General features: G+C 40.2%; 1 protein-coding gene across 1 annotated transcript in view; it reads left to right on the forward strand.

Annotated features, from left to right (window-relative positions):
- The window catches only part of SCFD2 (sec1 family domain containing 2), a 428420-nt gene that overhangs the window by 394361 nt on the left and 15227 nt on the right, over nt 1–18832 (forward strand). Inside the window, exons 7-8 of the mRNA XM_044681730.1 lie at nt 5962–6110; nt 9509–9668. Of these exons, the coding sequence (XP_044537665.1) occupies nt 5962–6110; nt 9509–9668 (309 nt within the window). The remainder of the gene's footprint in view (nt 1–5961; nt 6111–9508; nt 9669–18832) is intronic.

Here is an 18832-nt window from a genome sequence, read left to right on the forward strand (position 1 = left end):
TTTTTTCCCAACATCCTTTCTTTCTTGACTGTTTTGTATCATGGACCCTTTGACAACTCAGTGAAACCTAATCCTCTTCTAGGTATCATGTTTTTGAATGCTTAAAATAAAATAAATTAGATTACAAAGGAAATCAGTCATATTGAACTACAGTTAGGAAAATATTTTTGGAGTCAAACTCACATATTCCAGTTTAAGAACCCCTGTTCTAGGCAATTGAAGTTCAGCCTTTTCCTTTATCCAGATCCCTTTCCCTGATCCCTAATATGTCTCCATTCTTTATTAGTTCCACCCTATTTCTCCTCCTCTTTCTAAGCTGAGGTGTCTCTAGGATTCTCTGAGGACTGAGGAAGGAGGAGATCTGGCCAAGTCCCCGAGTCCCTACTCCCCGATCACCTGAGTTGCATTTCTGCTTCCTATGGCTCTATGAGGAACAAGTGTACCCTGGTCTCCAGCACCTATAGAACACTCAGGGTCTACTTTTTTTTAATTAATTTATTTTTTCCATATCATTCATTTTTGTAAGTAAGGAATCTTATAAAACCAAAACCCTCAAACATAAACCCAAATGAACCATTGGAAAATCACATGTTCTCATGTGCATTGTGACTCCATCAGTTCTTTCTCTAAAAGTGGATAGTTTCTTTGTCATAGGTCCCTTGGAATTATCCTAGATCATTGTATTTCTGAGGGTAGCTACGTCTATCACATTTGACCATTCCACAATATTGCTGTTACGTGTACAATGTTTCCCTGGTTCTGCTCATTTCACTCTGCATCAAGGTCTTTCCAGTATTCCAATACCATCCTACACCACAATTTGTTCAGCCATTCTCCAATTGATGCACATCTCCGGGTCTACTTTTGAGCACATGAAGAGCCATTTTTGTTTCTGTGGGCAAAACCAAAGGCACCCCTTGCTTGCTTATTGCCAAGGAACTCTTAAAAACTGGCTGCATTCATTAATGTAGAGGCAGTATAATTCATCCTAGATCCCCAGAGTACACTCTCTCAGATATATCTCCCACACAGACATATGGAAAGGGAGACTTTCCATCCCTCAAGCTCCAAGACTTAATCCCTTGTAGTCAGCAAACTCAAAGATGCCTTTACTCGGGATAAACACAGAGTATGAAGGAATGGTAAATATCTGTAGGGAGCACACACTTCAGTCCTTTCAGTAAATTCTGCTGAAATGCTCTACAACTCACCCATGCTAACCACCCCTAGAAAGGGCCTTGCCTTCTGTCCAGCATGGTACCTCGCACAGAGGAGGCACCCAATGTTTTTCCATTCAGATACTCGTTTGTTGATAACAGGGAAGACCAGTGTACCTGTCTGCATGGCACATCCTTTAGTGTCATTGCCAGAGACAGATTATTGAAGCGAATGATTAGTTGCGGGTCTAGCCGCATGTGGTGACTCTAATGACTTTAGTCTCACAAGCATTTATTCAGTGGATATAGCACTGAGCCTGGAATCAGAAAGGCCTGAGTTCAAATCCAGTCTCAGACACTTACTGGCTGTGTGATCCTCGGAGAGTTGTCTAACCTCTGCTTGCCTCAGCTTCCTCATCTGTAAAATATGGAGGAAATGATATCACCTACCTCCCAGGGTTGTTATGAGGCTATGTTTATCTCACTAATAATTATTTCACTAAACCCAAAGTACATTTTGAGTTTAACAGATTATAAATGTAGTTAAACAAAAACATTGTGAACCTAAATACAGAATTCTTATATGCTAAGAAAGCCTCAAGAAGGACTCATTCCTGAAACCTGTATAGAATCAATACTGAAAGCCACACAAGCTGCTAACCTCTCCCTGCTGACCAGACCAATTTCTACAGGGAGGCAGGGGAGGCCACATCTCCCAAAGCTGAAGCTAACTTTGATTTTTTGTTCTTTTTATCTTTTCTGTGTTAGAACTAATAAAAACCTTTTTTTAAGCCTTTTCTTTAAAGTCTAATACCCAGTGAATTATCATAGATGGTCAGACATCTACAACTTCCTGGCCTATTCTTAGCCCAGGATTTCAATTGGTTGTATTTATTTAGGGGACTCGGTTGCCTGACAACTTGAACACAGCATTTTTGTTTTGTTTAGATAATATTTACCCTATAATTTCTCAAAGTAAATGCCCTGTTTAATATGAGCCTTAATCTCTTTCCCCAAATGTTGCAATGTTTGATTTATTGCTGTTTTTCAGCTTCAGCATCATGGAGCTAGTAAAAAGATGTTGTTCTTCGGAAGCGTGGCTCATGACCTCTTTCAGATTTAATAGCATATGGATCTGACATGATAACCTTGGTATGAGCCTGGATGTGCCCTTAATAGATACTTTCTGTTTTTTATGCTTCTTGCCCAATTAACAAGGAAATTCAAAATCGGTAGCCCCCAAAGGGACATTTTCCAAATTGTACAAGGCAATATGGACACGTTGAAGCATTCATGTGATTTTAGCCTGGTCCTGGCTCCTTCAGCTCCGAGATTCCACCCCAGGCCTATGTGTGGGCTTAGCTCACCTTAGCTTTCCAAATGGCTTCTTCTACTCATGCCCAGCTCCAGGTTATGATCCCTGTGTTCTCAGTGACTGTGTCCTGTGCCCCCATCTCATTTAGACTCACTGCTTGACATACCTAATCAGCAAACCATTATAGTCAAGCATCAGGCATTAATTCAGCACTTTATATGTGTCATGCATTATGCTGGAGACAGAAAGACAAAAACAAAGCAGTTCTTGCCCTCCAGGAACTTGTATTCTACTGGAGAAAATAACAATAACAACAACCAAAAGGGAGTTATAGTAAACATATGCATAATGACCAGCCACTTGATATTGACTTCTTTGGCCCTGCTGTCCTGATGGGTGATTGCCTTAGTCACCTGTAGACCAGTCTCTAGACACATCTCATTTCACTTTTCAACTTTCTCTCTTTTTTAAAAACTCTTACTTTCCATCTTAGGATCAATACTGTGTATTGGTTCTAAGGCAGAAAAGCAATAAGGACTTGGAAATGGGGGTTAAGTGACTTACCAAGAGTCATACAACTAGGACGTGTCTAAGGTCAAATTTGAACCCAAGACCTCCCATCTCTAGGCCTGGCTTTCAATCTACTGAACCATCTAGCTGCCCCATCAACTATCTCTTTACCAGGTCATAACAAGAAGACTAAAAGAGTTTAAAACACACCTTAGTTTTAAAAAAATGCTTAACTTATTTTCCAAGCAGAGAGATGTAGCAGCAGTCAATATCTACAATGGCTTAAAACAAAATTATTTGTAAAGTTTTATGAGGAAAATTGATGGAAGTTTATAAGCAGTATCATCTCAGAAACAAAAAGTAGTAAAATACAAAAAAAATTTTAAGAATACTTCTGTAGGCCTTCAATTAAGCAAAAATTATCCTAAAGACTTTTATGCATAAAAATAGAAGGAGGATGACAAATAGAACAACAGGAAAAGTCTATAATGATTTTTTTAAACAAACTTTTTTTACTCTCAAGGATAGAAGAGCCAACCCCAAGTAAACTGTAACATCATAACCCTGGATGTTGTTCTAGAGCAGTGGTTCCCAAACGTTTTTGGTCTACTGCCCCCTTTCCAGAAAAAAATATTACTTAGCCCCCTGAAATTAATTTTTTAAAAATGTTAATAGCAATTAATAGGAAAGATAAATGCACCTGTGGCCATCATCGACCCCCCTCCCAGATTGCTACAGCACCCACCAGGGGACGGTAGCGCCCACTTTGGGAATCACTGTTCTAGAGGACAGAAAGAACACAAAAGAACAAAACAGCTAGATTGGATTGTAGATCCTTAGAACAGATCCATGCTGAAGGTGACACCACTATAAAGGTATTGAGAAACTGATTCATAAGTTTTTAGTAGCAGGGAAAGCTATCAAAAGTGTGGGAAAGTATTTTAAAGACACCCAGAATGAAACCATTAGCTACTGACCTTTACACATAATTTCCCATCTAGCTAAAACTTTTGTGAAAATCCTTTATCTATGCATCAAGGGCATCATTGATCAATAGTACAGCTTTTGTAAACAATAGCCAACAGTAGAATGGATTTTTTACTGTCACTTCATTGACTGAAAGATGTAGAGAATACAAGGTCCCAATGTATTTAGTGTCCCCCAACAAAGTGTCTCCTATCCCTATAAATAAAGAGTTTTTGTTTGTTTTTTAAGATGAGAGAGACCAGTCTGAGAAAGATCTGTTAGAGGAAGCAGATAAGAAGCCAGGAATTAGAAAGAAAATAAAGATCAGAGATAAACAGGGGATAATCATGGATCCCATCTTCTAAAGGAGACAGGAATCAGGAATATAAGGGTCCCAGTTGACATTGTCCAGGAGAAGGACAACCTCTTTATCAGACACTATTAAAGACTAGAACTGGGAATGATGATGTCAACAGGTTCTGAGAGGAAGAAGAGGGAAAAGAGAGACCTCTATTTCTCCATGAAAGATAAGGAGAGATCCTCTACTGAGAAAGAAAGGGGAAGTGCTCCTTTGAGAGGTTTGAGGAAAGAATAGGCTTAAAGCAACTATTGTGAGAAATGCTATAGAAGGGCCAAGAGCTTCTAGCTTTAAAGTAATAATAAGAAAAGAAAGAATATGTTGATAGCCATTTCAGTTAAGGGTAAGTAAGGATGTTGCAATATTGTATTTGTCTATCTTTTTCCAACTTTGCTTTAGCTTTTCAAATATAGTATTCTTGAGTGTTTCTCTGTTTAGCTCTTTTAGTATTCACTCAAAAATATTCATGTTGTGCCTACTTTGTGGAAAGGTCTGTGATGTGAAGTTGAAAAGTAATGCATTCCCAGTCCTCATGGAGTTTACCATCCAGTAGTGAAGAAGAGACATAAAAACAGATAGAATAAAAGTCAGAAAATGAAAGTCATATTGAATGGCCTACATAGGTTCAGGGAGAGTAACTTTCAGCTGGGAAATGGTGGCACCAGGCATCCCCTCAACCACCATGCTGTGGAATCAGGGAAGAACTTTTGAAAGCCTATGAATGACACTCTTCACCTCCAACTTGCCAGCTCATGAACATCATCAGAGACACTAAGGATGACTTATTCCTACATCTCAAAAAACACCTCTGGGTGAAATTCTGCTTGGTCACCAGAGGTACCTCCCACATCCGGAATCTCTCAGGTAGTGTTTGGCTCACTGGCAAGCCTGGAGGTCAAGAACTTCTTATCTGTAGGCTCATGTACACACGTATATGGACATATTTGTGTATAGATGCAGTGAGGTGTAATGAATAGCAAGACTTGGATTCAAATTCAGCCTTTGGCTCTTACTTCTGTGTGATCCCAGGACGTGTCACTAACTTCTTTGCCTCATGCAACTGTGAGCTTCCATTATAGAGTAGATATAGGTTAGCCATCTCCTTCTGTTACGATTAAAAATAATGAAAACTGATATAATAATATAAATTAGTATTTTAATTAAAGCCATGCTGATAGAGATAAAATCATTAGCATGGAGAGAGGGAGTTCCTCACTGGGAACCTAAAGACTCTCAACACTGATGAATAAATAATAAATTTTATTTTATTATATATAATAAACAAACAAATAAATAAATAGATGAAACAGTGACAAGACAATAACAAATGTGTGAGAGTGTGTGTATTTGAGCAGAGACGCCTTCTATCAAACCTGAGATGGACTTTTTTTCTTTTTTTGCATTTCAATAGTTTTATGGAAAGGTCTCTTTCTTAATACTAGAATGTAATGGTGCTTCGTTAGTTTACTTCAGCCATTGTAAATGAATTAGAAAGGAAACTCTTTAGTGAATCCAATGTTTGGGAATAACTAAAGAGGGCAGCCATAAATTAGGTTACAAAGTGGAGCATAAAACATGTGAAACATCCTCTAGTTCTTTGGTTTATCTTTTTTTTTTAACCCCTTCACTTACATAGCTGCACTTTCTTTTTTCAGGCTACCTATAAGCCATTGCTGAAGCAGGTTGTGGAGGAGATCTTTAATCCAGAGAGACCAGATCCTGTTGATATTGAACCCATGTCCTCAGGCCTCACTGACCTTCTTAAAACTGGATTCAGCATGTTCATGAAGGTAAAGCAGCCGTGGTGGGGAGATTGTCTCTTCAGTTTCCAGGCCCCTCCTCTGGATGATGGGCATGGTGGCCGAAGGAGAACTGAAAGGCGAGGGCACCCTTAGCACCAGGGAGCTCTATTTAGAGGCTGTTAGTATTTGGTCTCTTTCCTAACCAAGAGATGTTTGTGTCCATGAAAATGAGAAACTAAGCAGTGAGATGGTGATAGATCCTGGAGCCGTATCACTGCAGGTTGTATATCGTCCCTATCATTCCGGGGACAGCTGGTTTTCCTAAGCAGAAAGAGCCAGGGGTTATTCATGTCCATGTTCTCAAAGAACATGGGTCATTCCTCTGCTCAAGATTCTTCTCTGGCCTCGGACCCAGCATCCCCGAAGTTGGCCTATGCTCACGTTCAGAACCTGGGGAGGCACACAGCACTCCTCTGTGTGCACCTTTGCTTCTGGCTCCTCCTTATCCTGTGAAAATCGACTCTCTCTACCTACCTTTTGAATTGTTTGCCCCCTCACTCCATCTTGCCGTTGGTTTTTGACTCCCATCATTTTGAGGCACTTCTTAAAGATTAGTTTGGAAGGATTTTCAAAGCGGTTTCAGCTTTCGCTGCTACCAAGCTGCCATCTTGGCTTTGCCTCCTAAGTGGATGACTTGAGCTAGGGGATTTGGGTCCTCAGTGAGTTAAGCTAATCTGGTATCTACCCTAAATTCAAATAAATAGGGAGATCAAAGTGGGACCAGCTTGATGTACTTGCAGTCTGGGGAAGAAAGGGAGACCTAGTCTTTTTTTTTTTTTTTTAATGCAAATTCCCTCCATTCAGGCTTTATTTTTCTCTTCTCTTATGCCTGTTCTGCAAATACTAGAGGTTTGGTAAATGTCCAGTGAATTGGATTAGATTATTGATGAAAACATTTTTTTCCTAAACTCTTTGGCAGCTGGGTAATGGCAGTAGATAGGGCACTGGGCTTGGAATCAGGAAGACTGGAGTTCAAATCCAACCTCAGACACTTAATAGCTATGCAACCCTGAGCAAGTCACTTAATATCTGTTTGCTTCAGTTTCCTCAACTAAAAATGGGGGTGATAATAGCAGCACCTTCCTGGCAGGATTATTTGTAAAGCCCTTAGCATAGTGGCTGGCATATAGTAGGCTCTATATACTTAGTCTCTTCCTTCCCCACTCCCAACATCTGGCTAGTTGCGACCATGTTTTGGTGTAAACTAAGGCTACTTTTTTGACTTCATTCACTCAACAAACATTCATTAAATGCTGAATATAAGAAATCTTTGTTGTTCAGCCAGTCATGTCCAACTCTTTATGACCCTATTTGGAGTTTTCTTGGCAAAAATATTATAGTAGTTTGCCATTTCCTTCTCCGGTTCATTTTACAGATGAAGACACTGAGGCAAACGGAGTGAAGTGACTTACCCAGAATCATACAGTTAGTAAGTGTCTGAGGCCAGATTTGAGTTCAGGGAGATGAGTCTTCCTGACTCCAGGTCTTGCACTGCTCCATCTAGCTACTGCTCTTTTAAGAAATATCCTGTTTAATAAATAGGATGAGGAGTGGCTGTATTCAGATTCAAGTCACTTGTCTGACCAGGCTCCCCATAGTGTCTCTTCCTGCTCCACAGAACACTTGCTGATGAAATCTAGAATTTCTTTGACTGAGGTGAGGTGGGGGAGCATTCAAACTCTAAGCAATCCTGGATGTGGGGACAAAGAGACAAAAAGTACTTTGTTTCATCTGCTCCTCCACCTCCACCAATTTTTTTCTACATTTAAAACATTGTAAAGTTGCTAAATTTAAATGAATCTAAATAAGATGAGTGTTAGAACTTAATGTTGACCTCCTGTGCTTTGCTGGTGTTCCAATTGTAATAACACTTAGAAATTACAGGGTATTTTTTTCTTCTTCAAAGCTGTTTTGAAATGGCAAATTAATCTTGAAAGATCTTGCCTTTTTGAGTTCATGAATATATATTCCTGGAAAAGCAGTGCCCTCCCAGAACTGAAGGACAGAAACCAGACAAAGATGACGACGTGGTAAAACGAGAGAATAAACAAGCTGGGGTGCTTCCTCCCATTCTGCTGCCAGTTACCATAAGCTTCACAGCAGTGTATACATCTGTTGTGTGCCTCATTTTCTTTCTGTGGTTGTTGGGTTTTTTTTTTAATTAAAGCAACTCAGATTGATGTTTCCAGAATAAGTAATAGTTAACATTTTTGCAGCACTTGAAGATTTACAAAACATCTCATTCAATTCTTACAACAGCCCCGTAGGATAAAATATTAAGTATATCATTACCTCCATTTTCAAGATAAGAACACTCGGGTTGCCAGAGGTTAAGTCTCATGGAGTAGAAGAAGCACTGAATTTGAAGTCAAAAGATCTGAGTTTGAATCCTGTCTCTGGCACTTTTTTCCTATGTGACCTTGGGCACATCACTGAATATTTTTAGGTTTCAGTTCCCTTCTCAGAAAAATGGAGAGATTTCCCTGGATGTTCTCAAAGGGCCCCTCCAGCTAGAAAGTTATGACACCTCAAACAGGCCCATGGCTCATGTCTTGTGCCTGAGGAGGAATTGAAATGCAGGCCTCTAAGGCCCAGTACTCTTTCCTCCCCACTTCCTTGCCTCTTAAAAGCTGAGGGTGTCTGAGTCCAGGGTTAACCTGGGTTTCAAAAGCTTAGCTAGCTGGGGGCAGCTGGGTAGCTCAGTGGATGAAGAACCAGGCCTAGAGACGGGAGGCCCTGGGTTCAAATATGGCCTCAGACACTAACTAGTTGTGTGACCCTGGGCAAGTCACTTAACCCCCATTGCCTAGCCCAGTGATTCCCAAAGTGGGTGCCACTGTCCCCTGGTCGGTGCTGTAGCAATCCAGGGGGGCACTGATGGCCACAGATGCATTTATCTTTCCTATTATTTGCTAGTAAAATTTCAAAAAATTAATTTCCAGGGGGCTAAGGAATATTTTCTCTGGAAAGGGGGCAGTAGGCCAAAAAAGTTTGGGAACCACTGGCCTGGACCTTATTGCTCTTCTGCCTTGGAACCAATACACTGTATTGATTCTAAGACAGAAGGTAAGGTTTAAAAAAAAAAAAAAAAAAGACAAAGCTCAGCTAAGTCTTCCTTCTTCTCAGAGACTGCCAAGCTAGCCATGCCTTCAATGTGCTTCACTTGGGTAACCCCCGCATCTCCCTCATCTTCAAATTGGGCTTTGCTCTTGTAGAGAGATATTATTTTCCTCCTTTTTGCCCCAGATGAGAGGTTCTCGGAACTGTAGAGGTACTCAGATGTCTTTTATCCTATGTCATGCGGCATCCCACTTTTCATAACCACCTCCAGAAAGTCACATTTAAAAATCACACCTCTTTAGAGTTTCTTCCGGGACTGTGAGCCTTCCTGTTTTCCCAGTCCCAGAAGTGCTAAAGTGGGTGTCTGTGTTGGAAAATATTCTGGGACCCATTGGACCCACTTATTGCTTGCGTCTCCCCCACTGAAGCAAACTCTGGAAGAAGGGCTTATGAGGAAATGCCCCAGTGGCTTAGAACTGATCTCCAAGAGAGGTTTCCAAGTACTGGATTTAAGGAAAAGGAATTCTTGCCCTCCCAGCAGCTGTCCTGAGTTGTTCCTTAGCCTCAGCTGCTAGGGGCCTCTTCTGTCAGTTGCCAGGAGAGCTTCTCAGCTGTCATCTGGAGATTTAGAGGGCCATCGGCACGCCCCACACAGAAGTCCTTCTCACGAGCCCGAGCCCTAGGCAAGCTTTGGTCTACTCTTCCAAATGGGCCTTGTTGACGGGCTCAGCCATACTTGTTTCAGAAGAGCCTTGTCAGCCCTTCTGACTCGGGTGGGCTTTTGTTTCCGGTGTCTAAAATAAGACAATGAAAATCAGGCAGTATTCCTCATGGGAGCCTAATTTGATTGGCTGGGGCCATGCTAAAAAATGGAGGCAATTTTCATGAAGAAAAGTTGGCCCACCTTTCTGCTCAGATTGGAGGCTGACCAGGAGGAAGGGGAAGTCATGAGTAGTTGTAAGTTCTCATACCTTTCACTTTTCCATTGCTTGTTAGGATTTTCATTTTTTCCCGTGTTATATGTAGTTCATAGACTTTTGGAGCAGAAAGGAACTTTAAAGATCCTGGGATTGTAGATTTAGAACGAGAAAGGGCTTTTAAAGCTCATCTAATACAACTCTTCATTTTATAGATAAGGAAACTGAGGCCAAGAGAAGGGCCTGAGGTCACACAGGTAGTAAATGACAAATATTCATACTTATATTGAATCACAAAATTTCAAGTTGGAAGGGACCTCAGGAATCCAGGAATTCTCACCTTTTTTATGTCTTAGACCAGTGATGGGCAAACTAGGCCAGATGCGGCCCCCTGAAATATTCTATCCAGCTGCGCAACATTAGAATACGACGAGTAGGATACAATACAATGAAATTTTGAAAGAGTTGCCTTAGAAACAGACTGACACCTGAGCATTTCCTTTCCTTTGGCCCCCCTCTTTGAAAAGTTTGCCCTTCACATGTTTTAGACCATGTTGGTAACCTATTAAAGCCAATAGGCTCCTTCTCAGAATATTTTTGAAAGCATAAAATAAAATACATAGGGTTACAAAGGAAACAAATTATATTGAAATGTAATTATGAAAAATATACATATAGATATACATATATTTTTTCCCATTCACAGATCCCTAAAAGAAGAACCTCTTATCTAGTTTACCCCTGTCTCCAAGGAATTCCCATTGGTAACAGACTATACAAGTAACTCTGCATGTTGCCTTTCAATAAAGAAGAAACTAGGAACAGCTGGGTGGCTCAGTGGATTGAGAACCAGATCTAGAGATGAGACGGGTTCAAATATGACCTCAAATACTTCCTAGCTGTGACCCTGGGCAAGCCCTTACCACTCTTCTTTCTTAGAACCAATACACAGTATGGATTCTAAGATAGTAGGTAAGGACTTAAAAGATAGATAGATAGATAGATAGATAGATAGATAGATAGATAGATAGATAGATAGATAGATAGATAAGCAAATGAATGAATGGATGGATGGATGGATGGATGGATGAAGGGATAAATGAATACATACATACATAAACAAATAAATGAATGGATGGATGGATGGATGGATGGATAAATAAATAAATGAATGAATGAATAAATGATGAAGAAGAACCCTCTACCTCTCGAGGCAGCCCATTCCCCTTTGGGATAACCTCTCATTGTTAGGAATTTTTTTCTGACATTAAATCTAAATTTTTGTATTTATAACTTCTATCCATTTTTCCTGGTTTTCCTGGCTAAGTATTGCCAGCTCTTCAGCCAATCTTCTTATGAAATGGACTCAGAGCTTTTTATCTTCCTGGTTGCCCTTCTCTGGATGCTTTCCAACTTAGCACATTCTTTCTTAAACTGCAGTACCCAGATGTGGCCCAACCCAGGGAAGAGTTTAATGGCCTTTCTTTACTCTTAGAAACTCTGGACTCTCTTAATGTAACCCAAGATTGCCTCGGCCTTTGCCACACCACACCAGCTGAACAATATTGAACCTGAAGTATATGAAACTCCTCAGATCTTTTTTAGGCAAGCTATTGTCAAACCTGGCCTCCCTTAGCCTGTACATATGGAGAAGATTTTTATCTCTGTTTAATTTATTTGTAAGCCATTTGTCTCTATTTAATTAGATTCACCCCAGTTCTCTTACCTGCCAAGATATTTTGGGGTCCTGATTGTATGTCTCCTCCCAGATTCATGTTATCTAAAAATCTGATTTCTACCTTGATCCAAGTCATTGATTAAAAATGTCAATTAATTACCTCACAGCCAAGCATAGATCTCTATGACACCCATTTGTGACCTCCTGCCTTATTAATTCAGGTCTCTTTATGATTATTTATTAGTAGCTAGGCTTCCCATATCTAGATTTTGTCTGTTTGACTTACCTTAGAGACAGTTTGTTAATATAGTGGCTATAATGCTGGGCCAATAATCAGGAAGACTTGAATTCACTTGTGTGACCTTGGGCAAGTCACTTAACCTTAGTTTCCTCATCAGTAAAATTAAAATAATTAAAAATAGTAGCCCCTACCTCCCAGAGTTGTTATGGGGATCAAATGAAATAATCACTGTAAAGGACTTAGCATAGTACCTGGCACACAGATAACACTATATAAACATTAGCTGTCATCATCAAAATTATTATTATTACTAGCTGTGTGACCCTAAGCAAGTCATTTAACTACTTATCTGCCTCTGTTTCCTCAGCTGTAAAAGGGAGATAATAATAGCACCTACCTCCTAGCATTGTTGTGAGGATAAAAACAAGGTGTTTGTAAAGCATTTAGCACAGTGCCTAACATATAGTAGGCACCATATAAATATTAGTTATAATAATAATAATTATTGTTATTATTATTACCTGCTTTGGTATAGTTTTATAGGGATACAAATTATCTACCAGAATCCTGGTGTCACCATCTATCATGGGGCTTCTCCCTGGGATGTGACAGCAGGGTAGCATAGTAGAGTATAGATGGTCTACCTTTTGACTTTGCCTCACATGTTATCTTCTTCCTACCCCAACAGAATGGAAGCCAGGTTGGGTTTATTGTTTTGTTTTGGGGGCTGAGATAGGTTGTATTGGGGGATCCTCTCTTGCTCTCCTGCTGCTCTGTTCTGGAGCTGAGCTCAACTGCCCTGCTTCCTCTTCAGGCATCATATGGTGAAAAACAAGAGAGAGTTTGATTCAATGATCCTGGCTGGAGTCTTTGTATGATTAAGAAAGGTAGTGCTTGTTGGAGAAACGATGAACAGGCTTTCGGGCAGGATAACCCCCTGTGCCCCACACAGCCCTTTCAGGGGATAATCCAAGTAAAGTGAATAAAGACTTTCCCTGGCATGCTATGCCCTGCAGAGGCGTCACTGGTCCTCCTGGATCCTTTATGAACCTCAGCTACAAACAAATTCATTTAATTCAAGTCATTGAGTCTATCCTTCTTAGCTACTGCCTTCAAATTGAAGGCAACATTTCTATCTTCTATGTTCCACTGGTTCTTTTTAATTTTTTTTATATTTTCTTCTTCCAGTTCACATTCTCCCTTTCTTAAAGGATTTCTAATATTTTAGAAATAAATGTTTATTTATCTAAGATGGTTCAGATATGATATTCCATGAACCTGAAGGGAGGGGGATGAACTAGAGGAACTCTCAAGATCACTCCTAGCTATAGGATTCTTTCTGTAATTCAGAGAGCTGGCCTCCCTTCAGCCTGAAAGACTTGATTTTATGGAAAGTATGTGAGTTTGGTCATTGCCATAGTCATTCCAAGGAGCTGGGATGCTTCCTAGAGAATTAAGTGACTTCTGAACCTTTGAGGAATCACATGTCTCCAAGTGGTGGCATCCTCCTTCTTCTGGAACACATCTCTCTTTCAAAGAGCCCACTTTGTCCCCTTGCTTTATCCACTGAGAACTCGACCAGCTTGTCCAGAGCCATGGGACCCTTGTGACTCTTATAATTCAGCTGAAAGGTTAAGAAGGGATGCCTAGAAATCAGACTAGATTCTACGACTATCCAGACTCCCAAGACGCACAGCCAGAAGCCCCAAAATAGCTTTGGCTTCTAATACTGCTTAAGATTTTAGAAATATGTTTTCTCTTTCCAGATGGCAGAGAGTCTCCTGAGTGTCTTGGCCTGTGCTTTGAATGTACAGATGCTTGGTGGGGCTTTGGAGACAGCTCTAAAGGCAGCTTCTGTGCTGCAGGGAAATGAAAGCCTTGGTTCCAGACACTTTGAAGTGGATCCAATACATTAATTTTTTTTTAAGCATTGTAAAATTTCTCCAGGCAGTGAGCCTGTCTTTGCATTTGTTTCACAGTATTAAATGTTCCTTCATTTCAGAGGGCAAAAATGGTGAGGCAGCTTATTTTTCTCCTTGCTGAAGTCAGAGATATTTCTCCTCATATCTGCTTCATTCTGCAACTTGCTGGGATTCATTTCTTTAAATTACTTTGGCCTTCTCTAGCTTGAGGAACATTGTGTTCTGATTTTGCCACTTGAAAAGCAAACGGTCTCTTGGGCAATATCAGACTTGATTCAGTTTGCTGGATTGGTTTGTGTGTCTGTAAACTGCACAGGCTTGTGTGGCATGCCAAGGATGAAACGAGGAGGTCTTTTCCTCCCCTCCCTGAGGTCAGAAAGTTGACTTAACAAGCCTGGCCCATGTTCAAATTCTGTGAGACCAGAGTGGCTGCTATAAGGAAAGGACGGGCAGACAGATGGCCTGCTGTCTTCCTGCATAATATTATTTTTTTCCACTGTGTTTTTGAAAACCCAGCATGCTTCCTTAGTTGACAGGAAACTGAGTTGTGGTGCTTCTCTCTCTCAGATGTATGTACACCATCCAGGTCTCTTGAGCATCGTGATCTAGGGAGCAGAGGAAGGCAGCAAGCCACAAGTTAGCATGTGTGTGCCTCCCTGATGTACTGAGAAAGTGTTTCAAGTCCACTGGAGTCTGATGTTCAACCAAAGGATAGACTGTGGTTAGCCACATGAAGCTCTTGGCTTCAAAAGAAAACGCTTTTAGGGTTGTACTATCAGTTGGAGGGAAGAAGTACTGGCAAGAATTCACATTCTTAGAGCAGCCTCCCATGCTGGATGCAGAAGAGCGATCCACCCCGAAACATTTGGACATCTGCAACACCTTGGGCTCTTCAGCAGAAAAGCTAGATAGCGATCTAATTAATAAACCAATAGCATACCTCAGCCCTTTTTTGCTACAGCTTTAATTTCATTTAGGGCTTGCATGCCTAATAGGCAGTACGCTTTATATGCATTTCTGGAATTTGTGGTTTGGATTTTGGTCTCCTGAAAAATAATACCTTTTATATAGACTCCATGTGTTTGGACCTAGACTTGATTTGACTGAAAGAAATGATTTGTCAAGATGTTTTCTCTGCAGAAGTTGCCGCAAGGGTGTGTGAAACAACGCAGGGATAGTTTACCTCTTGCTAGATTCTCTTTTTAACAAGTTTCCTTTTCAAAGGTGCTGTTGTGTTTAGCGCATCCACATTTAAATTCTTGGCTACAGGGAAAGTTTTTTTTTTTTTAAGTTGAATAAGGGAACCAGGAGTGTCTTTTTAGGCTTTTGATGTCCAGCCAATAAGTCAACACAATTTTCTAAAATGGCTGCAACTGCGGAAAGCAGTCACTCAAACAAACTCAGGGAACATAGGGAAAGTATAGTGGTAATGAACCCAAGGGAGAACCACCCATTTCTCTCCATAGCAAAATTTATGCCCTTGAGCTATTTATGCTCCTTTGCTCCAGAGATAGCACTGCTAGGGCCATGCCCCAAGGGGTTCAAAGATGTAGGGAAAGATCCCTTACATATTTATTATATTTATAGCAGTAGTCTGTGGTAATAAAGTAGGTGTCCATCAGTTGGGGAAAGGATGAATTAATGGTGACATATGAATATGATAGAATAGTATTATGCAATAAGAAGTAATAAATATGAGGAAGTTGGAGAAACTTGGAAAGATTTGCATAAACTGACACAAAGCAAATCAAACCAAAATGATTTACATACGACTGAAATAATGGAAGAGAAAAAATAATAAAAGATATCAGTGTATTAATTAATGCAACCACCAATCTTGATTTACCAATAGCAATAATAACAATAACAACAGTAGCTAGCATTTACATTGTACTTTAAGGTTTACATAAAGGTTTACAAAAATTATCTCATTTGATCCTCCCAGAGTTGTTGTGAGGATCAAATGAGATTTTACAAATTTTATAAATGAGGAAACTGAGGCAGACAGTGATTAAATACCTTGCTCAGGGTCACACGACCAGTAAGGGTCAGAGGCTAGATTTGAACCCAGATCTCCGTCTCTAAGCCTGCCTCTCAATTCACTGAGCCACCTAGCTGCTCAATTCACATGCCTTCTGTGACGTCATTCAAGAAGTTTGTAGTTCATAATGACTGTTCCCTCTTGACTGACCATGCTCCTTTGCTTGCCTCTTTCAAGTACCAAAGTATTTGTTGTATTGTAGTTCAATGAGTCTGAACCATATCCTTCTATTAGATGGAGTTGCTTGAAAGCAGGGACTATGTCCTATTTAATCTCCCTGCCTCTTTTATCACTCTAAGGTTTCTTCTAGATCTGATCATTTGGTAAAAATATGTCTCCCTCCTCTTAGTATAGAGATAGTGAGCAATAGGTCAATTCATCAGGAATAGTCAATATACTGACTTAATCTGTTGAATTATCTTTGTTAATGTGATGGTGTGAAAGTCGCTGGAAATGACATTAAGGAAAAAAACATCAATAAAATGTCTATTTAAACAAAAAAAGTTGAAGGCTCACTATAAATGAGATCCACTGTTAGTATTACAATTACTACCACCACACACAAATTGTTTTGAAAATCAGATGAAAGAATAGATATATAAAGCACTTTGGAAACTGCCAGCTATTCTACAACTATAAGGAGTTATTGCTGAAATTTGCCCCTTGCCTAATTGTCTGTTCTACTCCTCAGAATAATGCTATGCTCAAGCTAAATAGGATCTGTCATATGTAGTGAGATAATAACGGTGCTGGAGTTTGTTAGAGAAGAAAGGTTGGTTTACTTCTAATTTGCGTTAGGAATATTCCACTGCAAATGTAAGGGCAGTTAGGTGACATAGCAGCTAGAGCATTGAGCCTGTAGCCAGGAAGACTTATCTTCCTGAGTTCAAATCTGACCTCAGATACTTACTAGTCGAGTGACGTGAAGTCACTTAACCCTGTTTGCTTCAGTTTCCTCATCTGTGAAATGATCTAGAGAAGGAAATGGCAAACTACTCTAATATATTTGCCAAGAAAATCTCAAATAGGATCACAAAGAGACAGATATGACTGAAAACCACTGAACAAATACAAATTTAGCAAGCCAAAGGATTTTCCAAAAGGAATTAGTTAACTGGCAGATTTTTTTTTCCCCTTGCAGGACTACAAAACTAAAAGCCTTAAGAGATGGAAGCTAGTTGTCAGGGGTTTTTTAGTTGTCCTTTTTTAACTTGCCTCCACTTTGGAAATATCTTTAAGTAAATTGGTTGGGGGAAAAAACTGTCAGTTACATATTGGTTCCCATTGGGAGATCAGAAACCAAGACAGATTTGTCCCAAAGCAAGCATTCAACTTAGGCTTTATTGTCTCTTCTTTTCAAAGGCACTATAGCTAATGTCATCATTTCCTGGTGGATAACCCATCATCAGTGAGACCCAGTGTGGGGAGATGACTGAGGAACTGATGAAATGTCAGAAAACATGGGGAGAAAACTAGAGGGACCTGACCCTTGCATATACTAGAGAAAAGCAGGTCACAGAGGGAGAGAGACAGAAGAGGGGAAACAGCAGAGAATTGTAGAGGAAAGGAGTCAGCAACAGAGATGTTCTGATCCCCCATTGAGAGCTGTGAAGAAGCAGGAAGCAGCAGGAACCTTGCACCTGGTAACCCCACCAGAAAGAGACCACTATGGACATCAAAGGGGTCCCACTGGGCCAAGTGTCTACAGAGAAAGCCTCCAAGTCAGCCTAAAGGCTTCAAAGGTTGGGATCATAATGGCCAAGAAAAACAGATTCCTCCAATCTAAAATGGCTTCTTGATGTCGCAAATAGTAAAAGACAAGAAAGAAAAATAGAGTGAAGAGATGCTGACTTACACTTTAATCCATGGCATCTACAATTGACCATACTTAGCATTTGCATACCTTATTTGACCTGCCTGCTTCTTGACAAGCAATCCACCATTGAACTCACCCACTGGCGTTGAGGGGATCATAAGGAATATATTATTATAATAAAAGAGAAACCTCTCTAGGTCAATTTTAGTGCTTCGAAATGACCCCCTAGCTGGAAGGGTTGTAGAAGGAAATGTCTCATATCGGAACATGAATCTTGAAAGAACCAAGAATAGTAAATGTAAACATGAAGTAATTGAACCGGTTTATTTGTAGAGAAACAAGTATTCCTTCCTTCCCCCCACCCCATGGTGTTTTCTCTGTTGTTATTATTATTCATTTCATCTTTGTCTTTTCATCTGGTACTTACTGTGAGATGCAGAATCTCTTATAGAAAGCATATGTCCTTGGGAACACACTGTACCCTTAGAAGACCCTGATGCTGTCTGTATTAATGGGCCAACATGAGCTGAAAAATAATTATTTCTGATAAGGCAAAAGGGTAGACATCAGGAACTTGACTCTTCCTTCTAGGCAGAACCAAGTGACATGAAGCTCAAACAATCTATTCCAGGGATTCTCACATTTCTGATGTTAAGAAATTCTTTTGTACTCTTTATTCATTTCGTCTTCAGCTTTCCATGGTATATTTTGTCCCACAGAGTCCATCACATAACCTGGGACTTTTTTTTAAATGGTTTTTTGTTGTTGTTTTGTTTTTCTTTAAAACCCTTACCTTCCATCTTAGAATCAATTCTGTGTATTGGTTCTAAGGCAGAAGAGCAGTAAGGGCTAGGCACTGGGGGTTAAGTGACTTGCCCAGGGTCACACAGAGGAAGTGTCAGAGGCCAGATTTGAATCTAGGACCTCCCATATCTTTCTCTGTCTCTCTCTGACTCTCTGTCTCTCTCTGTCTCTCTCTGTGTCTCTGTCTCTGTGTCTCTGTCTCTGTGTCTCTGTCTCTGTCTCTCTCTCTCTCTCTCTCTCTCTCT

The sequence above is a fragment of the Gracilinanus agilis genome, chromosome 6 (genome assembly GCF_016433145.1).
Source record: "Gracilinanus agilis isolate LMUSP501 chromosome 6, AgileGrace, whole genome shotgun sequence".
Classification (NCBI taxonomy): domain Eukaryota; kingdom Metazoa; phylum Chordata; class Mammalia; order Didelphimorphia; family Didelphidae; genus Gracilinanus; species Gracilinanus agilis.